The sequence below is a fragment of the Callospermophilus lateralis genome, chromosome 18 (genome assembly GCF_048772815.1).
Source record: "Callospermophilus lateralis isolate mCalLat2 chromosome 18, mCalLat2.hap1, whole genome shotgun sequence".
NCBI lineage: Eukaryota > Metazoa > Chordata > Mammalia > Rodentia > Sciuridae > Callospermophilus > Callospermophilus lateralis.
Window position 1 is genome coordinate 57,883,583 of NC_135322.1, and position 25,839 is coordinate 57,909,421.

At 46.1% G+C, this 25,839-nt stretch overlaps 1 protein-coding gene across 1 annotated transcript in view; it reads left to right on the forward strand.

Annotated features, from left to right (window-relative positions):
• Vat1l (vesicle amine transport 1 like) overlaps positions 1–19,518 on the forward strand; it is a 141,203-nt gene extending 121,685 nt beyond the window's left edge. The window contains exons 8-9 of the mRNA XM_076839168.2: positions 17,615–17,698; positions 18,988–19,518. Coding sequence (XP_076695283.1) covers positions 17,615–17,698; positions 18,988–19,086 — 183 coding nt within the window. The 3' untranslated portion in view covers positions 19,087–19,518. The remainder of the gene's footprint in view (positions 1–17,614; positions 17,699–18,987) is intronic.
• Positions 19,519–25,839: the final 6,321 nt, after the last annotated feature.

Sequence of the window (25,839 nt, forward strand, 5' to 3'; positions counted from 1 at the left end):
CACATTCCCTGCTCTATCAGCTGCCTCCATGGCCTGCACCCCTCCTGTCGCAACCTCCTCTTCTCCTCTGCCGGCTGGTGGTATCCTCTGGGATAGGAGCTTCCTGTGTTCACCTGTGCATGTCACCTGGCTCCTAGGAGGTGGAAGGTTCTAGCTCTGCAGGGATGGGCTGCTGGTGGAAGGGATATCTTCTTACATCTAGGGAGACAGGAGTCATGCTTCCAACTTCTCTAACCCCAAGTTGCAAGGGAACCCAAACCATTCATCTGTGACATCATCCTCAAACATATGCTGGGTTCCTGGCAGCCCTATACCATGGTTGAGCCTTTGGGTGCTAGAATTGCTGGGTTATTATTATCATCATCATCATCATCATCATCTGTGGAAAAAAAAAGCCCAGAGCTCACATTTCATAAACTTTTGGGAAAATTCCAAACATACCGGAAAGCAGCGAGAATAGAACGTTGGCACCACTCCTTCCCCTTTTGCTATGCATGTCCCCAACACACTACTGTGATCAGTGCTCCTTTGTTGACTTCCTGTCCTCAGTGTTTTTCTGGAGTATTTTAAGGTAAATCTCAGATAAAACATCATTCCATCTGTAAATATTTCATAGACAGTCCAGGTTGAAAGCCTAACTCTTCTGCCTACTGAGCCTATGACCACAGGCAGGGTAACTTCCCTGAACCTCATTGTTTATGTATGTAAAGGGAGAATGATTCTGGTACGTTGGTCACAGGGTCACAATGAGGAGCAGGTCCGCCACTCCATGGAAAACCCCCGAGGGCACATGCCCAGCTGATGTGCCGACTGGTCAGTTTCAGCCATCAAATCACTCCCATTGTCCTTAGCATTACTGAATTTACACACAGCCCCCAGCATTCGAGAAGACGGTGTCTATCTGAAATTAAGACTATGGCAGCAGAGAGGGACAGATCGAGAGTGGAAAAGCAGGGAACTCGTGGACCAGGTAGGAGCCTAGGAAAAGAATCCTGTAGAGAGATGAGGAGGCCCACAACCAGCCAGGGAGAAGGTGGAGACAGTGCACCCAGGACATTGGAGCAAAGGCCACTAACTAACGGGCGGTAGTTGGAGATGTCCTTCTGCAATGAAATCCGGCCAAGTTTAGATTCTGGTGGCCCGAAGAGAGTAAGTTAAAGGAGGAGGTGACAGGAGGGGGTGGCGAGTTTCTTCCTAGAGTCGCTATCTCTGCGGTGCTGATGGGTGGCATCCCACAGTGGCCATCCTGAAAGGGCACCTTGGCACCTGATGGCTGAGCCTCGACTGGCCTTCGTGTAGCAGGAAGCTGGTTTATTTTGGACTTACTCACACAACTCCCTGCAAAAGAGTCCGGACCAGCCTGCCCCGTGGGCTTTGCCCTACCCAGCCCTGTCACCTGGCCTCACTGCCAAAGGAAGCCCATGCCTTCTTGCGAGCCCCGACAACTTTGTACACAACAAATGTGTGCTCATTGTGGTCAATTTTTCTTAATGCAGAGAAATGAAAATGGAGAAAATGAAAATAAGCTCTAACCCTACTTCTCAGAAAAAGCCAGGGTTATGCTATAACCTGTTATTTACATTAATATATATTTTACATAGATGTGACCACACTAAATATGGAGTTGCTCTGCTTATTATGTTAGGAAGAAATGGGAGAGGTGATCTGACAGGAATAAGCTGTGCTTCCTCACCATCCCTCTCCTGATGGACATTTTGCTCCAACTCTTGCTTTTAAATAGCAAATAAGAGACCAAACTTGATTCCATTCCTTTGTTATTAAAGGCATTATTGTGCCTTATGACATAAAGAGTCAATTCTTCTTTCCAATGTGAACTGTTTATCACTGGTAATGAAATAGCAGTTTGAGGGATGTCACTTCCTGATCAAATGACGACAGCTAATAAATGAACACAAAGTGTTTGAATTAGGAGAGTACTTTCACACCCCCAGAAAATCAATGCATCTAGCACTGAGCTGGTCTTAGGAAAAAAGAGCCAGTCAACTCTTGTGTGCCTTCCCGGAAGAGGACCTAAGAGCACCAATGGGCTTGGCCATAGGAACATTTTAATCTGATCAAAACTCCTACCAACTTGGAGGAACTATGCAGGACTCTTGCTGGCTGGCTGACATCCACACAGTCCAGAGGTGGCAGACTCCACAGGTCAATCTTCAGTAGTGCTTGCAGAGGACAATTATAAAATTGAAGAACAACTTGTAGATTTAAAAGGACTTTAAGGTATAGAGGGGCGTGTATGTGTGTGTGAATAGAAGACAAAATTATGGTGCCAAGGGATGTAAAATTGGGTGAAAACTAAAGACATGTAAGGAAGTGCTCACTGTTGGCATCAGGATCAGGGTGGTGGCATTCGGGGAAGGGCAAGGGTTAAGATGGGGGCTTTGGGGTGGCTGGCAAAGTTCTGTTTCTTGACCTGATATCTGTTTTATAATAAAAAGGTTTAAAAATCCAAAACACAAGAACTGAAAAATGAACTTCAAAAGCTGCTGCTGCTGTACTGCATTAGTGTCCCTCCAAAATCCATGTCCTTCCCTAAACCTCAAACGTAACCTTACTTGGAAACAGTTGTTACAAATGTATCATGTTGTTGTCCCATTGCAGACAGCTGTGGGAGATCAGACTGGAGTAGGGGGACCTCTTGATCCAACAATGACTGGTGTCCTTGTAAGAAGAGAGAAACAGAGGCAGAGGGAAAACACCAGGTGAAGGTGGACCAGCAGACTCTGGAGTGACCTGTCCACCAGGTCCATTGGGCACTGTTAGCAACTGCCAGACACGAGGGTAGAAGCCTGAGAAAGACTTTAGCTAAGCCTTCAAGAGGGCCCAACCCTGCTGTTTTGATTTCAACTTCTGTCCCCAGAACTGCGCAATAGTACATTCTTGCCAGGTGTGGTGGTGCACCCCTCTAATCCCAGCAACTCAGGAAGCTGAGGCAGGAGGATCTTAAGCTGGAGGCCAGCCTCAGCAACTTGGTGCAGACCAAAGGAATGAAATGAAACCCTGTCTCAAATTAAAAAAATAAAAGAGCTGGGGATAAATCCTTGCTCTTCTCAGCCACCCAGTTTGGTGGTACTTTGTTACAGCTGCCCTAGGAAAATGATATACTTCCCAGACGTTACCATGTGCTCATAATTTTTAAAAAACAAAAAACGATTAGTTTAGCTGTGTATGAGTGTAATTTTTCATTGAGTCTTGTTTCTACACTGGTGTTCATATGCAATTATTTACTTGGCTGTATTTAAAAAACAAAGTTTTATTTCTGGGAATATATATATATATATATATATATATATATATATATATATATATATATATATATATATTGAGGGGGGAGCTTGGCAGAACACTGATCTGCATTTCCTAGTTCAACGATCTGCATCTCCACCTGCCATAGGGTCACACCCCACCCCCCTCCTGCTCTTTCCTGCCTGGAAATCCCGGCTGCATCTCCGGCACGCAGTCCTGCTTCTGATATCTCCACTCATATTGCAGTAAGATCAGGCTCATAATTCCCTGGGCCGTGAGTTGCTGTAGTAACCCACTGGTTCTAACTCGTCACACATCCTCTGACCCCACCATCACGGAGATCAGCCCCTCCAACCATGAGCAGAGGGCAGTCAGCTGCTGGGTCCCAGAGAGGCCACGTAGAGACAGTGAGTGGTTTTAATTAATTGTAAAACAATATCCCAAAGGTTTCTTTATGCACGAAGCAGAAATCTAATTGGTGCTTGTGCAGCGCCACAGCTGAGATCCGGTTCCTCATCAAGGGCCCTAGAGAGGAAGGAGCTGTCCTGTGCTCTGTGGCTCTGCAGCATGGCATGGTATTAATGCCAGGCATTAAACAAGGCCCTACCCAGATGTCAATCATCTTACCCTCTCGGGGCTCTTAGCCAAGCAAGGGCCTCATCTTTCTTGTTCCTAGCCATGAGTCACCAGGCAGCCAGTATGTGTGTTAAGTGAAGCCCTGTTTGAATTCAAAGGTCCTAGAACTTCAGAACCCCAGAATCACTGGAAATGGACAGCCTGCTGGTCTCAACAGAGAGGGCTAGGGTGAGGCCAAACGTCACTTCCTTAGAGCAGCACATGTGACTTGGATGCAGGGAGCCATCATATTTTGAGAAAAGCTAATCTAATCACAGAAGCATTTTGAAGTCAGAAACCAAGTGTGTTCTGTTATTCAGTACCCACTGGGCCATGGGCCACACACTCTTCCTAGTCCTGGAGAGCAGAACCAAATCTCCTATGGCCAACTCCCTTGTGATGTGGAGATGAAGATGCCTCCGACAAGTGCCCACTGACCAATGGAAAGAATGGAGATGGACAACACATTCCTACACCCTGTAGTTCCCACCTGAAGGCAGTTTGCAAGAAGGGGCCATTTGGCAATGTCTGGAAGCATCTGGAGAGCAGAGGCCAGATTTCCTTTAAACATCCTGCAGTGTATAGAACACCCCACAGCAAGGAGCCATTGGTCTCTAAATGCCCACGTTCCTGGGAGAATCCCTCAAGAGGGAATGATTTGCTGGTCTGTAGCCTGGTGCCCAGCACCCTCCAGACTTCACTCCTCTCCCGGGCTCCATGACTCTCCCGATCCCAGGCCCCTCTCTTAGGATAACTAAACGCACTGAGCACTACCATTGTACAGAGATGGTCATGGAGCCCGAGCCTTCCTATCCCACTGTCTAACCTTGGGACAGGTGAGTTGGCAGACACTAACATCACTCAGCTTCACTCTTCTTTCAACTCTCCTTCATGAGCCACAGACTCAAGAAAAAAAGGAGGATATTTTTATGTACCCCTGATTGACAGCCTGACAAACTCCCACACAACTCATGGGGTGGATGCCATGAAATGAGATGATGTATATAAGGTGCTTTGCTTGGTGACGCACCTGCTGATTCCTAGTCATATGTCAGCTACTGTGACAGTGATGAGCAACATCCTCTGTCACTCTGTGGACTCGCCACCCCTGCCATGTCCTCTGTGCTCACCTGCAGTGCTCACCTACAACCTATGGGAAGGTGGCGATTCATAGGTTCAGAGCCTGTAACCCTCCCCATGCTCCTTCTCCAAGTGGGAAGATCAATAGAAACCCCACCCCCCACCCCCATTAGCCAGCTTGGAGCGGGTGGGGCACACAGCCAGCCTTCTACAGGAGCGCTTTGGTCACAAATGCTTTTTACACAAAGAGGATCTCTCTGTATTTCTACTCTGCTTTAGATCATTCCACGGTTCCCAGACAACTTATCCCAGACTTTTCCTCTTGGGCCACCTATAAAATCTGCACCATCACCCTGACATTTGTCTAATGACAGTGAGGTCTAAGTGACATCGTCAACAAATCTCAATTCCCTTCAGTACTAAAATGCTCCCAAATCCCTGAAAGCCAGCCCTTTTTTTCTAAAATAAAGGAAAAGTCACCTGTGCCCTCCAAACTGTCCTTTCCAAATATTATTAGGTCTGACCATCATTCCCTTCAAGGATGGGCACCCACTCAAGAACCTACAAGGCCTTGAAGGGTCTTGGGACTCCTTACAATTTGTTTTAACACTTTCCCACAAATTCTCACATTTGACAATTCCAGATGAAAACCTCAGCCATCATTGACAGCGATATTGTTGTTAATCTGAAAATAAACAAAACCACCTCAAAGCAAGGCAGTTACAACGTCAGGAAGGAACTAGAGTCTTCCAAGCAAAGATGCAGCATCTCTTGCCCTTATTTTTTTCTCTAAAAAATTCAAAGCAAGGGGCTGGGGGGTGTGGCTCAAGTGGCAGAGCGCTTGCCTGGCATGCGTGTGACCCGGGTTCGATCCTCAGCACCACATACAAAGATGTTGTGTCCGCCAAAAACTAAAAAATAAATATTAAAATTCTCTTAAAAAAAATAATCTTGCTTTCCATTCTGTTCTATTAAAAAAAATTCAAAGCAAGAATGAGTTTGACATATATTTTGAAAGTTGTCCTCTTGTACAATTGAGAGGCAGTGGATCTTGGGTTTTATTAACCCCTCAACTCTCTGCACAGAGCAATATTTCCTCAGATTATTTCTGTGTCCTTCTATTTGGCTGGGTGACAAACTTCTACTCCACCTTCAAGTCCCAGAATAAATGTCACTTCTTCTCAATAACTTTCTCCGATTTTCACCCTTACCCCATCTCAAACAGGTTACCTCCTCTTCTATGCCCAATACACTTTCAAGCATCTCTTGAGATTATACAAAAGCCTGGGGTGTAGCTCAATGACAGAGCACTTATCTAGCACGCAGTAGCCCTGGGTTCCATCCGTAGTACAGCAAATACAAAAAAAAAAAAAAAAAAAAAATCGTACAACTGATATTCCTCTTCAGGTCTTTCTGAGAGACTGAGCATCTCCAGAAGAGGAGGCACCACATCCTCCTGCCAGGCCTCATTCACATGTTGGAATTGGGATCCATTGAGGGTCCACTTCAATTCTGTTCAACCATTCAAATCCAACACCGTGGAACACTGCTAATAAAAAGAAACACCGGAGACAATTCACTAGATTCTTTTCAGCTTTTGCTTTAGAGTAGAAGAGGACGAGAACACGTACTCTGGCTTGGTTGTGGACTAGGTAGACCTCCACGGGATGCTCTGGCTTTGGTTCGGGGTTTAATTCATTTGAACTTCTGGTGACCATGATGCAGGACCAAGACGTCAATGTCACCCAGCCACCCAGGACCGGTGGTCCAGGCACTCCATCCAGACCATGCTGCCTTGCCCTTCTTCCTCCCTTCAGGCTGTTCCTGTCTGACCCTGGGAAAAATCCTCCTGAATCATCCCCATTCACCATCCTGCTACCAAGTAGAGACTTCCTTTCTAGCAGCTTCCTTTCTGTTTCCCTTCCTTTAAAAGTGATAGCTCACCCAGTCCTGGTCCTGCAGGGATGGCTAAGAGAGGCAATTAGGGTGTCAAGTGCAAGGCAGCGTTTGCCCTCAGGTGCTGACCCTGCATTACATGGCCCTGAGAATGGGCCTCTCTGTACACATTATGCCTTGGTCACACCCCTGGGCCCAGCCTAGTCCATGCCCTGCTAAAGCTCCCTATGCATCTCTTCCAAAAAGGAATTATGTTTGAACTTTTTTTCTCCCTTGCCAATGAGTCAATCCATGGACCTGACATCTATACTTTTCTAGTTGCTCTTCCATCAAAATATTGGAGTTCACTTACATTAAGACTCCCCTGGCTACTTAGCAGTACCCAGAAATTGCAGACTCCAATCCTACTTGAAATGAATATTCCTTTCACAAACACACCCAATCCCTTCCGGAGATGGACGTCATGGATGTGAGCCATATTCCACAGATGACTTTGGTAGATGTGCTTCTCCATTAGGCTGTTGCTCATTTCTTCATTTCCAACGCTTTTAATTTATCATCTGATCAGCCCAGTGATCCGTGGAATCATTCATCATTATTTTTTCCTACTTTAGGTGGCTATGCTTATTACCATTAGTAACACAAGCCAAGGGCTGTGGTTATTAAGTGGTGTCATTTGTACCCTAATGACTCTGCGCCTTTCACACCATGCAAAGGGGAAATTGAATATTGTGAAGCATTAAATGAGACCCCAAACAAAGACTGAGCATCGTTAACCAGCCCTGTTACCCAAGAATGAAGAAATAAACCATGCAGGTAGATGGGAAATGGAGATGAGTATTTCGGGAAACTCTTGGGAATATAGTACCAACGGCCCCGACCTATTTTCCGGGGCCAGCAGACTTTTTCCAGCTCTTTTGCTTCCTGCTCCCTCAGCTTGGAGTAGCTTCTGTCCCCCTATGGCCAAAACTAAATCCTATTTATTATTTATAAAATTTATTTGTTTTAGTTAGGTGTAGATGACTCAGAATGTGTTTTTATTCATTGTACACAGTTGCAGCATAACTTTTTATTTATCTGTACACAGTATATAGCATCGCATCATATGTTCAGTCATACATGTACCTAAGGTAATGATGTCCATCTCATTCCACCATCTTTCCTGCCCTTTGCCCAAAGTTCCTCCATTTTTCCTATGCCCCCCCCCCCCGAATGTGGACCAGCATCCACTTATCAGAGAGAACATTCAGCCTTTGGTTTTGGGGGATTGACTTACTTCACTTAGCATAATATTCTCCAATTCCATCCATTTACCTGAAAATGCCATAATTTTATTCTTTTTAATGCTGAGTAATATTCTAATGTGTATATATATACCCCAGCTTCTTCACTCTCTCATCTACTGAAGGGCATCTGGGTTACTTCCCCAGATTAGCTATTGTGAAGAGAGCTGCTGTGAACATTGATGTGGGCGCATTACTATGGTATGCAGGTTTTAAGTCTTTTGTGTATAGACTGAGGAGTGGGACACCTGGGTCAAATGGTAGTTCCATTCCAAGTTTTGTAAGAAATCTGAATACTGCTTTCCAGAGTGGTTGCACCAGTTTGCAGTCCCACCAGCAACGTATGAGTGTGCTTTCCCACCCCCACATCCTTGCCAACACCTATTCTTGTTTGTATTCTTGATAACTGCCATTCTGACTGGCATGAGATGAAATATTAGAGTAGTTTTGATTTGCATCTCTCTAGTTACTAGAGATGGTGAACGTTTTTCCATATATTTGTCCATCCTATTCATTCTTTAAATCCCAACTCAATTATCACCTTTTCAGACAAGCTCTCCATGGTCCTCCCGACCAGGTCACATCCCTCATCCGCATTTTCATAAAACCATCTTAGCAATTATGAGGTGTCATCTTACAGTGCAGTCATTGTTGGAGCAAGCCTGCATCCCCAAAAGACCGTAAGCTTAAGGGCAGGGAGTCTTACAGATGTTTGGTTTGCTTTCCACCACTTCCCAGGGCTTAACACTGAGCATGCTCAATACATTTGTTGTATTAAAAAAAAAAAAAAGTCTAATTGTATCCGTCAGTATCCTGAAAGGAAACAAGTGGCACATTTAGTTGGGGAGGCAAAGTGTTGTTCTTTTTTTTTGTTTGTTTGTTTGTTTGAATGAAGGGGGTATTTGCTGAGATGTTTGTAAATTAGCAATAGTAGGAAGATCTCACTCACCCTTTGGCCTAAGAGGCACAAGGAAGAAAACATATTATGGGATTCCAGAGAAGGAGCTGGGACCCAGCAGGAGCTACAGTTGCAGAGGGGCCTAGGTACTGCCAGAGACCTGGCTCAAGGCAGGGACCAAGAAGGAAACACCTTGACCTTCTTCTTGGCCTCTGATCACTTCCTGCGTCTCTCAATAGTCAGAACCCAGTGGAAGCCAATGGACAAGAGACCCAGTAAAATGTAGGGTTTGTATGCGAGGCATCCCCCAAAAGCTCCTGTGTTAATGCAGGAAAATTCAGAGGTCAAATGGTCGGATTGTGAGAGAGGTAATGTAATCGGTCCATCCTAGGTTGAATGGATTGACGGGGTGCTAACTGCAGGCCGATGGGGTGTGGCTGGAAGAGGTGGGTTGTGTCCTGGAAGGGTCCGTCTGCCTTGCAGCCTCTTCCTCTTTCTCTCTCTGCTTCCTGGCCAGCGCTCCCTCTGCCTGGCCCTTCCTCCGTGATGTGCTGCCTCATCTTGGACCCAGAGCAATGGAGTTGGCCCACCATAGACTAAATCTCTGAAAACGTGAACCAAAGTAAAATTTCTCTCCTCTAAGTTGTTCTTGTTAGGTGTTTTGGTCACAGCAATGCAAAGCCAACTAACACGAAGTCCACAGAGAAGCCCAAGAATGGATGAGGAGAGCAATACCCTAAGAATAGGTTGCAGCCCATGAACCCTCCTCTGACTTCTGGAGACCCCTTTCTCCTAGTTCTGTTGTGCAGAAAAACAAGTATGGCAATGACGACGGCCCTCTGTTTGCATAATGTAAGCCAATTAAATTCTCTTCTCAACGACTGCACTGTAAGATGACACTCTGAGAATCAAAAACTTCCAGACTTCGCTGAGAGCATGCTGACCAGTGACACCCGGTCAGCTGTGCCAGGGCGCAGTACATCAGGGCAAAGTGAACAAATCAGGCATTCTGCCTCCATGAGTCCAGCTACACAGAGAAATACTTTTAGATAAGCCATCCAGAGAGCCTCTGTGCTTGGGTGTATCTAACTTTATCCTTGAGGGACTCAGCTGGAAATATATGTACGTATGTATGCACGGAAGACAGGCTTGGGGGCTAGAGTCTCTGTTGGTGGTGAGTCTAATGGGAAGCCAAATACAAGAGACAGGAGCTCCAGGGGGTCTGCAAAGGGCATTCCCCACAATGCACTGTGACCTAGCTTCTCTAAATCACCGGGACCCAAGATCCAGCCAGCCTTTAGCCTTTCCCCTGGACTCTGGTCACCTTCTTGTTCCCTCAGCTTGCCCTACTCCTGGTTCTCAGGTGCCTGGGCCTGTTAGGGATGGACATGGGGGAAGAATCCTCCTCCGACAGGTTTCCATGGCCATCTTCTCATTGTGGACTGGGTTAGTCAGTAAGTCGCCCACACCCAAGTGGTACCGCACTTACTAAGGTGATATCCAGTAACCCCAGGGGCTTCTCCTACCGCTTCCTCTTTCCTAAGCCCTTACGTAGGTGTTTCCTGCCAGATGCTTTTCCCTGGATGGACACACAGGACCTCAAACACAACACTGGTCTTGAATTCAGTCTTCTCCTCGGAGAGAAAACAAGGAGAAAGAAAAGGAAAACCCTGTGTTCCGATTCCGCTCCCAGCTCCTGGAGTCAGCCCCTGTGCAGCCTTAGGTGATGCACACGGCATCTTGAAACTGAGGGTTCATTGTTCTGTGATGAAGCTCAAAGACTACAACAGGAGCACTGAACAGATGTGGACTACTGTCATCGTCATCATCATTAGCGTTGCACAGTGACAAATCTCTTACTGGCACCCCATTCTGACATGCCAGGCGCGTGGAGCGTCATCGCCTCTTAGCCGAGTCATCCTCAGTTCTTTCCACCCTCTGTCTCCATGGTCAGTCATCAGGCCCTGCCTGTCATACTGCCCAGTCACTGTGTCCCACAACCTGACCTGCCTGTCACATTTGCAGGCCCCCAGGCTAGAGTACAATGGGGGCTCCCAGCCCTGGTCAACCCCTTCTCTCCCCACCCTCGAGTACCACCTACACCACCAGGACAGGTCTTGCTCACATGGTGGGAAGTTCCCATATGATCTGGAGGATGCTTGGGAAGAGAAGTCTAGGAGCCCACAAAACAAGAGCATGGTTTAGAAGTATGTCCTGGCTTTGGGTGTCTGTCCCTCTGGCCCTGCAGAGTGGTGCCCAGGTCTCAGAGTCATGCAGAGCCCAGCTGGAGCCCACCCCTTATTAGGTGGCCTTGGGCATACTGTGGATGAAACATCCCATAAAGAAAGACCTCAGGGCTCTATGGAGACCCTTCAGAAATCCAGTAGAGGGCGCTGGAACCTCAGGCTTTCTCCTGATGCAGCTCCTACAGGAGAACAAGATGCCTGTCCTGAGCAGACAGGGGGGAACATTTAGTGCCTGTCGGACTCCATGCGGGTCTATTGTGTGGGTATAAACCTGTGATGGGCAGATTCATGATCCCCAAAGAAGTCTACATCCTCATCCCCAGAACCCGTGACCTCACAAAGCAGATGGGATTTTTGCATACGAGATTAAGGATTTGGAGATGGGGAGGTTATCCGGAATTATCCGTCAAGCCTCCCAAAGGTCCTTAAAAGAGGGAGGCAAGCGAGTCCAAGTTGGAGAGATCTAACTTTGAAGACAGCAGGAGGGAAGTAGGAGCAAAGGAATGGGGGTTGCTTCTCCTAGAAGCTGGAAAGGTCAAGGAGATGGATTCTCCCTCCACAAGAAACACAGCTTGATTTTAGCACAGTGAGACCACATCAGATTTCTGACCTCCAGAATGGTAGGAGAATAAATTTGCATCTCAAGCCATTATGTCAGTGGTAATTTCTTCCATTACCAACAGGAAATATACACAAAACCTTACCTTCGCTTTGCAAAAAAAAAAAAATAGTGTCAGAGACGTTGGGTCAACTGCCTAAGGTCAAACAGAGAATGCAGAGTCCATGTTCTACCCAAGGCCCTAAGGCTTCACGGCACCATCTGGTGGCCAGCAGGAACTGAAAGCAGGAGGTCAGTAGGGATGCAGGTGGAGAAGGAGTCAAGTTCATTTCTCTGTGGGACCCTGCCTCTCCCAGGGATTCTGTTTAAGCAGGTTGCCCTCACCACAATCACCATTTTTCTCAATCACAAAGTGGTATTCTCTCCCTTTGTAGCACATTTTTTAAAGTTATGGAACATTCTTCATCATGAGCCATAATAAGGGATGCAGAGATTCCCCAGGATATACAGAGCTCACCCGGTTCCCCCAGCTCCCAACATGGGGCGTCGGCACTGTTGAACCAACCAAGCAATGGGTAGAATAGCTCTCACCGTTCAATAAGTGAGAAGGTGAGACTCAGGGAGATGGAATGCTACCGAGTCGGAGAGCCTGGGACGGAGCTCTGCAAAGCTCCCACCTCCTGCCACCATCTGCTTGGGATGCCATCAAGGTGGCCTCACAGAAACCAATGCTGTCAGAAAAGGCCCAAGAGGCCTCTGTGCTAGGATCTTGGTATCTTCAGAGATTTAAATGACATAATTCACATTTCCTCCCTCTAGTGCCTGAACAGGAGACCTGTTCCAGTACAGATGTTCAGAAAATGTCCACAGTCCCCAGATCTGGAAAATCCAGCTGCTGAGACCAGATCTAGCCGGCCTGATAGCAGTGTTTCTCAGGCAGGGTATGCGGACCATGGCCCTGATTATGAACAGAGCCCACTGAGCCACCAGGCAGCACTGAGCAGGCTACTAGGAGACAGCTGCCCAGGCCAGGGACACTGGGATGTGGGGTAAACAGGACAGAACCTCTGGGTGAGACTGAGCCACAGGGTGTCTTACCCTCTCACATATCATTCATTCATTCCAGAAGCTAGCATGGGCAAGACCTCCCATTGCACTGGACACTCAGGTGGATACCATTGTCCTGCCCTAGAGCTACTCCCTACAACACGGAAGCCATGAGCCCCAAGCTGCCCCTGAGCACTTGAAGTGTGGCTAGTCTGAACTGGGATACACCCCAAATTCCAAAAACTCATTATAATATATAACACATATTATGACATACATATCATTAATATTTTATCGTTTTAGATACAATTAAAGGAAATATATTATGAAAAATAAGTTCATTCATTTCCTTTCCTGTTTCTTCATGTGACTAATTTAAAAAACGTTAGCTGTGTCTGCAGCTCACTATTTTTGTATTAGACAGTGCTGTTGACTTGCAGCATCCAGGAGAGGCTGATGTGGAGTTTTGAGCCCATGGGTAGTGGTGACATTACTAGTCAACATGAGGTGCCAGGAACCCAAAGGAAAAGCACTTGGCCAGACTCTGAAGGCCAAGGTTGGAAGGCCCAGAGCAAGAACCTGGATTAGCTCATTTCTAATCAGTGCCCCAGAAGATAAATACTAAGTAGCTCTGGGACCAGGGGTTCCAGGAAGGGTACCGGGACATACAGAGACACAAAAAGGGCCCAGTGAACTTCAGAGACATCTCAAGTAGGAGTGGGGGATGTAAGAGTTGGAAGGAAGGCGGCAGACCTCAGCTCTGCCTTGTCCAGTCCAGAGCTGCCCAGAGCAATGAACCACATGCAGTTTTAAATTTTCTAGTAGCCACCTTCAGAAAAGCACAATATAATTAACTTCGATATATTTTATTTAACCGATATGTTTAAAATCTTACTTCCGTATTTACTCATGTTGACAGTTCTTACTGAGATCTCCTGTCTGTTATGATTATGAGGTCTCTGACATCTGGCCTACATGGTACCCATAGCAATTGGTCCTCAGCACTTGTCAAGGGCTCAGTTCCTCGTGTGACCAGTGGCCACTGGATTAGGCAATGCAGGTCTACTAGACTTTTCTCTCGAATGTGATGAGGAAAGGTTTTAAGCAGAAAGGTGCTTTAGAAAATTCTGTCTAGCATCTGCAAGGGAGACAAGTCTCCCGGTGTCCTACTGAGCTTTCTGGAGCCTGTCACTCTCATGTCTGGGTGATGTCACCCACCAAGGTCCACCAAGGTACTGTTTGCAAATTGGTGACTTGAAAGCAGTCTCTGTTTGCAGAGCTGCCCCTGCCAGAGAGCAGTGTTGGGGTGCAGCCAGCAGAGTCCTGTCCTGGGTTTTGTCCAGTCCAGAAAGGGGGAAGCCGCTCTCTCTCACTTCCCACTCGGTTCCCTCCACCTTCCAGATGACGACCAGAGGCAGACCCCTGGGGTGTTTCATCTTTTCTCATCTATAGAACACTGATGCAGGCACTCACCTAAGGGCTTGGTGTGTGGATAAAAACTAAGTAACACAGACACACCACACACTGCGCCCCATAGAGAATGGATGGCAAATGATGGTTCTTTCCATCTAAGTTATCGTTGGAAGATGGAGTCCTCACAGTGTGACTGGGATCTCACTAATTAAGGGATCACTTGGAAATGCTCCTAGCCCTTGATCCCCTTCCCACATAAGAAACTTCAAGGAGTCAGTTCATTTCAGAGAGAAGCATCCAAAAATATGCAGATTAGAGGCGGCCACGCAAGAGGCTCCCACCCACCCTAGCATCATGATAAGCTTTTACTGGTGAGAAAAAGCTTTGTTTCCCTGGGCTCCATCCTATTAGAAAAACAGCTTAAAAATTGCTCCTAATCTCCCCGGAGTCTCCAGGTGCTTAATGACTTGCCACAGTGATAAACAACTGAATTCTGGGAGCCATTAAGGGAGACATTATCTTCCTCTTTTCTTTGCCTTTGAGAATCAAATGAAGCTGCTTAGTCTGGGTGGAATTGGGGGAAAGCATTGGTTTTGAAGTCCAGCCAATCTACTTAGAACCACAGTTCTGTCCCCAATATCAGGTTTGCTTCTATTTGGGAGCAGTTTGCATATATAATATATATTTTTATATATATATATATATATATATAATATATATTATATATATATTATATATATATATATATAGTATTGGTACTTAGCTTACAAGATATGTTATAGCCATTTTATAGATAAGAATTATGTGTATAATTCTTCCAAGGTAAGAATATTTTAAATAAAAAGATAGTGATTTACAACAGCTTTTGTGACCTCTCAAATTTGTGGGGAGGAATCTGTGTGGCTTTGCCAGGTCCTTTAGCTCTTACAAGACTGCCATCAACTTGCCCGTGATCTCACTTAGAGATCTGACTGGAGCAGGCTCTGCCTGCAAGCTCCCTTAGCAAGTTGGCAAGATTCAGTGCTTGGAGGCCCTGGAGCTGAATATCTCAGTTCCCTATTGGCTGGAGGCTGCCCTCCGTTCTTTGCCACAGGGGCCTCTCCATGGGGCAGCTCAGGACCTGGCTGCTTGCACCACTGGAGTGAGGAAGGGAGAAGAGACCGCAGGATTACAGACAGTCTCTTGCAGCCTGACCTTGCAAGGGAGATCCCCCTACTTTTTGCTGTGTTCTCTTGGTTAGAAGCAAGTCACTCTGTCCAGCCTGCCCTCAAGGAGAGAGGCTTACACATGGACATGGCAGGGAAGAGGTCACTAATAGCCACTTTAGAAAACATCACCCACTGTTCATAGATTCTCAGTGAGTGCAGTTGGCCCCCTTCAACCACACATTTGGCATCCACAGATTCAACCAACCTCTGATAGAAAATATTCAGGGAAAAAAAAACTGTAAGAACATATACATTGATTTTCTTATTATTCCCTGAACAACTTTGATTTCTTGTTATTATTCCCTGAACAATACAGTAGAACTATTTACATAGCATTTACATTGTGTAATAAGTAATCTAGAGATGATTTAAAGTATATGGGAAAATGTGCATGGGATTTATGCAAATATGACTACACTATTTTATAGAAGGGGCTGGAACAGCCACAGATTTTGTTACCAATGGGGAGTTCTGGCACAGGTATTGAGGAACAATTATGGTAGCTGTTACCATTAAATGTGAAGGCACTTCAGAAAGCTATATCACCACAGATATAGAATCTACTGGATTATGTATTAGGGTCAGACAATTGACAATCACATGAGACTGACTGTCTTTAAGACAGGTTGATTCTAACCAATGCTAAGTTATCCAAAGACTACATTTAAAGAGGCATTGAGTTTATATTAAATATTGATAACTTGTTACCAAATAATATTTGGCCACTAATGGCCAAAGACACCTGTTTCTCCTACATTAGTTTTCATCATAGATCAGGGGCCCCTTCCTTGTTTAGAATAGCCATGTTTTTATAGAAACGAATGTGAAAATGTACATGTAGGTTTTCTCATTTTGCATTATTACAAAGCATTTAATCCTGTGTGTTCTTGATGATTAGCTGTGTTTATCTTTATATTCCTTAACAGCTCCGTAACATTTCTATTCAGTAGATAAATAAAAGAGCCACCATTCACTTAGACACCGTCTTACTCTGTGATAAAAGTTGTTTCAGAGATTTGCCTTTAAAAGCAGTGCCATGATTGAGTAGCTTTTATGTGTTATTTCCCCCCATAAATTGAATTATGTCTTTAGAATGAAGTTCCAGAAAAGCAATTCAAATACAAACATTTTAATGGCTCTATCAAATTTGTATACAAATGAGTAGAAGCCTTGGTTTGCTTTTTTTTTTAATATAAAAAAAATGTGGCTCCATCAGCCACAGGCTGAGCTCCTCAAAAATCAGGCACCGTGTCTTTTTATTTTTTTAATCACAGCATCTAGCCTAGAAGCAACATTCACTGAATATTTGCAGACAGAATGATTGAACAAAAAGATGTGAAAGTGTGAGATTTTGAGAAAAATCTTTAGGCTAGATCTATGAATTTTCTTTTAAAATCAAGAGATGTTTTGATTTGACCATACAGAGACCTGGGCTTCCTGGTGTCCTTTCCATATCTCATTGAACCCTCACAGCGCCTCCTACAGTTCATTTTCTGCACAGCAACAGAATGAAATAAAACCATGGGTCTGTGCCCCACCCTTGCTTTTTCAGAGGGTCCCCTGGAGACATCCTTTGGTTTGACATCTTTTCTAAAGATACTCAGTCTGACTACTGGTTCTGAAGGGAACTTCTCCCAGGTGACAACATGGAATGGCCTTCTGAATGCAGTTCAGACCTGGATAATGGGTTTATTTAGCCCAAATTATAAATCTGAATTATATTAAGTAAACAGGGCTTAAATATACTCAAAAATACTTTATTGCTCAACATTTAGTCGGACTAATTTGCCCAGCTATCCTACTCTTAGCAGTCCAGAGAACATTCCCAGACCCTTTTGTAAAAGAAATTTTCATCTAATTATTTCAAAAGCGCCCACCTTTGATTTTAGATCGAGGAGATTCTTGTAAAGGAAGGCCAGAGCGTGTGAATGACACAACCAGAATTTACCTGCACCCCAGGGTCCAGGAGACCTCGCGGGTTCCACCACTGAGCTTGGACTGCAGCGCCCCCTGGTGGGAAGCTGGCGGTGTGACGTCCAGCTCCCCTCTCACCTGGGCAACCTCTCACCTAACCAGGGCTTGTTTCTTCTTACCTTGTGTCTCAGGTGAAGGAGGCCATGCAGCGGATCCATGACCGAGGGAATATCGGCAAGTTGATTCTGGATGTGGAAAAGACCCCGACTCCACTGGTGAGTGTCAATCAGAGGAAATCTTTCTACACGAGAGATGAACCCAGGGGCAGAAGGAGCACAGGCAGCTTGTGGGCTGGAAGGGGCTGGGTATCAGACACCCTCACAAATGGGGGCTCCTGGGCACCGAGATGGGGGCTAAGGAGGAAAGGCGAATGCCCCTGCAAGAGCAGGTCAAGAGCAAGCCAGGGCACAGACAGGAAAGGAGAGGAAAAGCAGACCCCACCCCCCCACACCCCACCCCTCCGTGAGCTCTCATGAGGGTAGGATTCCAGGGATGTTCTCAGAAACCCACATTCCAGGACCTGACAGGTTGATGTGTCCACCTCTGAGGTGTCCCCTCCTGAGCCTCAGAGCTGCATCAATCTCACAAGAAAAAAAAAAAAACAACTAACATTCCACATTTTAGTCAAAGCGTGTATTTTAAAAAGCATTTTGGTCTTTACAATCATAATATAGTTGAGGTCTAACAATGATTATCACTGGATGAAGGTCAGTTGAATGAGAGGGCATTTTGTGATGTTTCAGTGGCTGATAGCATTTAGTAAAATGCTATCCATATTGTTAAGTCCCAAGGCTGTTTGAAGGTGAATGAGGGGATAAGGTTAGAAAGGAGGGGCTGGGATTCCGGGTCCCCTGTCCTATGACACTGTGGCCTTTAAACACAAGAACGAGTCTATTTCAGCACCATTGGTAGGCAGGAGACAGGCCCCTGAGTGGTCAGGAACGGCTCATTGCTTTCAAGCAAGGTAGTTGGCACTGGCTGTCCCAGATGCACTGCTGTCTATTCCCCATGAGACTGGGTCCCAGCTGGCAGAAGCCCTGCTTCACCCCAGCTGGAGCGGAAAAGCTCACCTTTCAGGCCAAGAACTTGGGACCTGCACCCACATATGTCATTGTCCTTGTTTTTGAACCTCAGGCAGCTTTTACCCCTCAGCCCCAAAGAAAGAGATGTGGAGAACAGGTATTGGAGTGTCTTGGGGTTTGGGAGGAGACCACAGTCCTTCCAGGTAGAGGACTGACTGGACTTTAAGGGGAGAGAGGGTGACATCAGGCTCCACAGAGGGCATCCCGAGATCTGGGATGGGCCCAGCAAGGTCACTGCCAATGCATGCATCTGATGGAAAAGGAAGCCTCAGCAGGTACTGGTGACGGGGACAAGAGGCGCCTTCTCTACCTCTGGGCATGACTGCTCTCGAGGAAGCCCTACCTGTGTGGCTTCATCAGATGCTCAGGGAAGGTGAGGGGTGGGTCACAGAGCCCCCCTGACGGCCTCCATTGAATTACAGATGGCCAACGACAGCACAGAGACTAGCGAGGCGGGGGAAGAGGAGGAGGACCACGAGGGCGACAGTGAGAACAAGGAGCGGATGCCCTTTATCCAGTAGCCCAGGACCAGACAGGAGGATGTGAAGGACGGTTTGGAAGAAGAGGACCCGCTGCGAATCTCTTCTCCGCCCCAGTGAACACATGCTGTAGTCCCTGCGTGTTGTGTTCGTCTGCAGTCAGCTGAGCTAAGAAGCTGTTGATCACTGTTGTTTTTTGGAATTAAGTGCCAAGCCCATTCCATGCAGTATTATGTCCCTTCCCAATCTGTGTATCACACTCTCCCCTCTCCCCGGTATCCAAACGATCCATCTTCAGGTCCTTCTTGATGGTTCTAGAATAGCCTTGCCAATAGCCCACAGGCCCGACACCTAAGAGACTAGATGTGGGCAAGGATGACGAGAAGACAAGTTTGGACTGAAAGGTATTGTCACAGAGAGCTGTCCAGGTCCTAGCACTCTTCGGGCCAGTGATACTCTTTGCCATGTCTCTGACCAGAGCACTCGCCAATTTGGCCGTGGGGGAAAGAAGGTAGGCCAGGAGAGATCGTCATGAGCCTATGAATTTAAAAACTCTCCAAACAGTACTTTTTCCTCTCTTCCCTTTTAAGAGGAAAACTTCCTGACATCCATCCACTGTCTTAAGGCCATAGGTCCGAGCCACTCTCCTCTAACGTTCTGTCACTGGATCCTTTCATTGGTTCTCATTCATAAACACAGGGAGGCTGGTCTGAATTTTTCAGGATAGAAAAATGGGTCATCTTCTTGTACTTGAAGACCAGCCACAGAGATTTCTTCTTTGAGGCCACATCTCATGAGACAAAATGTACATGGCTGTGGGGAGGCTTTAAGAAAGCTCACCATGTGTAGGACTCATTCACATGTCACCGAGATTCGACCGTGTTTGCATACCTGCCATCGGCATTACCAACTTTTCTATTTTCCATTCCTGGTAGCAAGCCACCACCCTCCCCCAAGGAAGAGCTCCCTTGTAGACCATGTTTGAAAAACTTTTGTTTTGCCAAAGCACGTTCCAACAAGTGACAACTCTAGGGATGCAAAAGGTGGCTGTTCACTCTATGCTGCCAGATGTGCAGTTTCCTCCCCTCCAACACAACAGGGCCACGGTGCCATCCTGCAGGGCCCTGCTCCTCAGGAACCAGGGACCAAACTGCTTGATTGTATACCCTGTCCAGCTGCCAGCTCCTCAGCTCCTAAGAAACTCCACCCACTACCTGCCCATTTGACTGGGCTTGAGAGGTGAACACACATACCTGGGAAGCAGCCTCCGCATTCCCTTCTCCCAGGCCCAATGATTCATGCTAGAAACATAAGGAGCCCAGGCAACTAGCTTTTGCTCTGCGGAAGACCTAAGGGGGTTCCCACATGCCCAGTTCTTCCACCAACAAGCTTGGCAGTGGACCCACCTCTTCCCCCAGTGACAGGAATGGGTGCATTTCAACAGTTACCTGCTTAGTTTCCAGAGTTTTCTTTGTAACATGCCACCTCACTCATCGCGTTCTGTTTTTCCTAAGCTTGTGATGACTTATTTATGCCAAATATTGATCTGAAAAGGGTCTCTCCTTGTGGTGAATGCATGTCAACTATGAAGACAGGAAAGCAGGTGGCCATCTGATAAGTCAAGGGACAAGAGTGTCCCGAGAGGGGACACTCATGTCATCTTCTCTTCCTATCCCAGGACTCAGCAGATTTCCAGTCTGGGGCCATCCTGAGAACGGGTGTTTACCTCCCTTAACTGGACACTGTACTATGGTCATGTTTCTCCCATAACCAGGCTGAAAGGGGCTTCTAAGGGACCACTGTCCAAGTGAGATTCCTAGGAGGCAGGGCAGAAATGGCATCTTCTAGGGCTGAAAGAGCTGGCCCCGAGAGGGCTGTCCTCCTCCCAGGGGGAGGGAAACTGGCCTCCAGGCGTCCTTTGTTATGTCCAAAAGAGAAGCATGAAAGTCATCCTTCCCACATCTGTTCTTTTAGCCAGTGAAGTCAACCCAGCCCCCCTGTCGAACCCATTGGTTAAAACCCTCTCCTCTCGGGATCCGGAGGGAGGAAGCTGGAGTTTGACCGACCGCCTCAGTTTCTGCTGTGAAGAATGGGGGAACATTTGATCGTTCCATGGACTCCCATTTTAAGCACCTCCTCCCCCGTGTCCTGGTTGTTTTTCTGAAGGAAGAGTGAAGAGGGTCTCGGTTTGCCTTAGAGGAACCGCGAAGGCTTCTCCTAAGTGAAGCGTGGTTGGAGCGAGCAGAAGCATCGTCTAATGTGTTTGTGGCTTTAGAGCTTTTGTTATATTGTGCCTACAGAGCAAATTATGTTTACATAAAAATACAAATAAAGTATTCAGCATAGCATAACCTCTTCTGGTATCATTTAATCCACAAAAACTATTTGGATGAGAGCCCCGCTCTTACGACGGAAAGATGGGTAACATAAAATGAAAAAAAAAAAAAAAAAATCAGAAGGCGGCAGGACAGCCTTCAGTGAAAACTGAAGAGCCCACAGGGAAAGTGGGGGCTGAACTGAGACAAGCCTTTGAAAAGCCATTTAGATTTAGTGTAAGTACAGGAGCCAATGCATATGCTAATTAGTTTGATTTAGCCATACACCAAACATCCTGGTGTTTGTGATGAACATATGAGATTGTTTTAAAAAATTTTTAATGAACAAAACAGACTTTCTGGTTCCCTCAAGGAAAGAAAGTAAAACCACTTGAAAAAAAGAAGCATTAAAAACAAAAACACTATTTCCAAACAAAAATTCCTAGTAAATGAAACCAGTGTATATTAAATTACATGATGATGATAGTTTTAAAACACTTAACAAAGAGGTGACGTTAAAAAAACCATGAATGGATGATGGTGATAATATGACTGATGATTACCATCACAAACATTTACTAGGCACCCACTGTATGCTGCTGGAGGAGCTGTGAGTGCCTCTATTCTCTTACCCTCCCAACAGGGCTAAGAGGCGAGGTACATCATCGCACCCACACACAGAGGACAAGACTGAAGCTTGGGACCCAGGATTTGCCAAATTCAAGCCACACCTTTGCCACCAGAATTCACGCTCTCAACCCCACACCTCCTTGCCCTGCCTTTTAAATAAGGGTAAAATACAATGCACTTCAAATTGCCATGACTTGCTCACTAGAAATTCTCCGGGGATTCCGTTTCCCTATTTCAAGGTTATTCTTCCATTTGTTTTGCTTTATAGCAACTAATATCGGTCGAGAAGCTTCTATTTTTTCTGGACCTCTATCCAAGTGTCTGTGACACATCTCAATAATTTCCATTTTCATGATCTACAATTCTCAAGGTCATCAAAGAGATACAGCGGTGTACATTTCCAAGGGCTAGAACCTCACGAAAGAGGAATCCATCATCCAGGAGGCTGTACTGCGTTTTACCCTATTTCTCTGCAGACAGCCACACGTATAAATCTGCATTTTCAAACCAGAATAGGGAGTGACAGTGTCGGTGAAATTCTTACAAAGTCACTGTACTAAAGGTGTCCTCATATATTCTTTCTCAGTGCCCGGGTTCTCTGTATAAATCTCTTGGCTGCACAGAGCCCATACTGGTGCACTGCCACATTTAAACACAGCCCAGAAATGAACCCAGAATAGAAATTGCAATCTCTAAGCTCAGGAAGGAGGCCTGCTAGCAGTTGGAAGCCTTTTTTTTTTTTTTTTTTTTTTTAAAGCAGTTGGGGGCGAGGTTAGGTAGTAATGGAGGGCGGCATTTCCAAAGCCATTTGGGACACAGGGGAACATTTATGTAAGAGCAAGAGGTGAGCATTTTGGAAGGCATATGTAAGGAACGAAGAGAACAAGAATCCCATAAACTTGAGGATGGAGTGCAGTTGGGGAGAGTCTTTTCTGGAAGTTGGCACCCAGGTCTGAGGGTCTTGGGGGGCCAAGCAGATAATCTTGGGCTTCCAGGGAAGGAATAAGGGTGTGCAGAGGCATGACACGAAGCCGTGGAGCGTGAGGGCAATTAGTTTAAACTCAGGGTTTAGTGGGAGGAGGGAGCTTAGGGGAGCCCACCGGTGGTCGGGAGGCAGGCACCAAATGCCCCGGCTGCCCTTCCCCTGGCGTGGGTCTTCCAGAACCAGACACTGCCACAGAGATGCAGAGGTAAATAGTGTTGGGAGGTGAACCTGAGAAGCACAGGCCAAGAGTGGGAATGAGCCAGTCAGGGGTCTAGAGAACAGCTCGCCAGCACAGGACACTGCGTGATACCCAGATTTGTCCCTCTTGAAGATAAGGAAGCTGCTGTGCTGGCCCAGTTCCCACACAACACAGATGACTGCCCCCAACAAGGTGCTGACGCTCTGCCACTCCAGTCTTGCCTCTTGGATTTTGCTGTGGCCATACGATGGCTGCAGATAGAGAGGCACAAGAAGCCACAAGCCTGGTGGGAGGGTAAGGGGACATGGAAGCAGTATCCAAAGCACTTGTAACTTGTCTGGGGAACTCTTTCTTTAACATCAAGGAGGGAAGCTCTTGAGGATGTCTACAAACTACACTCCAGCCTTAGTAGCAACTGCCCCACTGCACTCTGCTGTCCCACTAGCGCAGGCCACCCCCTTCCTGATTTGGGTTCTGTTCCTTGGTCTTTCACGCACAGCCCATTTTCAATTTACTGGACACAGGACCCTATTCTGAGTCCTAGAAATGGAAAAGAAAATAAGACATAGGCCGTCCCTTGAGAAATTCTGGAGTCCAGAGCCCTGCTATCTGATAGAAATATAACGTGGGCCACATACAAATTGTCAGTTGTTTCCATCATCACATTAGTGACGACATGTAAACAGAGACCAACTTAGTTTTAATAGGTCTTACTTAATACAGCACATAAAGAATGTTACTTTGAGATGTAGTCAACAAAGATAATGAGACAGTTTACAGTCTTTCATTTGCCAACTCTAAGGTGTGCCCTTTATATTTACAACCCTGCTCGAGCTGAATTAAACACATTTCAAATGCTCAGCAGCACCTGTGCCTGGGGCTATCATTTGGACAGGCAAGGTCTAGAGGAAGGACAGAAACAGACCCCAAGGCATATTTATATTTAGTGACATTATATTTAATGTCAAGGATACAATGTTAGGGACATGATAGGGAAGAAAAGTAGGGAGGGTTCAGCCTCAGGAAGGAAGGGATGGGGAGGAAGTCTTCACGGAGCAGGTGATGCTGAGGGAAACTTGAAAGAGGTTCTTCCTGCACCCATCCTAGGGTCTGGCATGTGGTGAGCCCTCAAGATGCATGAGCTCCTTTCCCTGCTCCCGAGGGCCAGGGCTTGGGAGAATGAGATGCTTGGAAAATGCTCAGCTTCTTCCTCCTGCTCTTGTTCAATAACAGAAAACACACAGATCCCAATATTTGCTTCCAGATTTGTTTATGGGAGAAAAAAAATAGTGTTTTGCATTCTCTGCCATGAGCATAATGAGCAGATCTCCTGTTGCCAGCCAAGCAAAGATGCTGGGAAATATGTCCCCAGAGTATTCAAACTGGCACCCAAACATACAAAGGAACATCTCAGAGAAGAGCCATGGAAGCCCACAGCCGAGGCACATGTACCCACCCACACACAATGATTAAGATCATATGCCTTAGGCTCTCTCAAACCAGGGGACAAATTAAGGCATGTTGCTTGACATCTGAGCTTTCTCCCATTAAAATGGCATGACTAACAATGTACATGTCCTAGAGTTATTGTGAAGATCAAGTACAGCATTGTCCATATAGCCTAATTAAAACCATCACTCACAAGTTTCATTCCAGAAGCCAGATCATGAATGTCTTCAAATAAGGTTTTCCCTTCATTCAGCAAACACAGATCAAATGCCTAGCATATTTTATCTCTTGTGAAAATGGTAATATGTTTGTAGAACTGCCTTGGCAGAGCTTGTGGGAGCTGGGTAGTAAAGAGTATGACCATACTTGATGAAAAATGCCCATCTGGGGCAGGTGTAGAGAGGAGAAGTAATTATCTTCAGGCACATCAGTGAGGAAGCTCAGGGTAGCTTTACAGTCCCCTTAGGTATTGCATCCACCAAGAGACTGATATTCATGGATTTCCATAATCCAGTCCTATCACTTCAAGAACTATAATTTTATACTAAAGACAAGAAGACTAAGTGATGATTGGAGAATGGTCTCAAGTAAGAGAACAGCATGGGAAATTTTTCCAGGATGAACACTATTTTACTTGGCCTAGCCATGAGAGGCAAAGAACAGAAGTGGGTACCATATTGGAATAACTATTCTTTGGCTGTTTTCCCAAGGTCCATCCATAATCTACTTGGCCACGAGTTCAGGTGCCACGGAATTGTCCCGAGTGGAAGAAAAGGAACACAAGGACAGTGAAACAAGGTGGGGATGGTGGTGATGCAGGCTTTTCCTGGAGTGTGGGGAGTCTCCTCCATGAGAGGCCCCCAGAAAATAAACCATCACATAAGGGAGTCAGAACTAACCCAGGACAACAACTCACGTGGCATGGTCACCGACACATTCAAAGATTGGAATTGTTTTCAAAAGCATTGCTCTAGCTCAGAGTTAGAGTGAAGCTGAATCAAGACAAACCACAACACCAAAACAAAAACTAACATTCACTGGGGACTTGCTGTTTGCCAATAGTTTTACACATACCCTCACTGAAAAGCAACAGTACTTGAAAAGTGGGCATTGTCCCTTACATATAAGGATGCTAAATTTAAGGGACGTTAGTTGGCCTGTGCACATTCTCACTTAGGAAACAGAGGGCTCTTGTTTGGAGCACAGGAGTCCACATG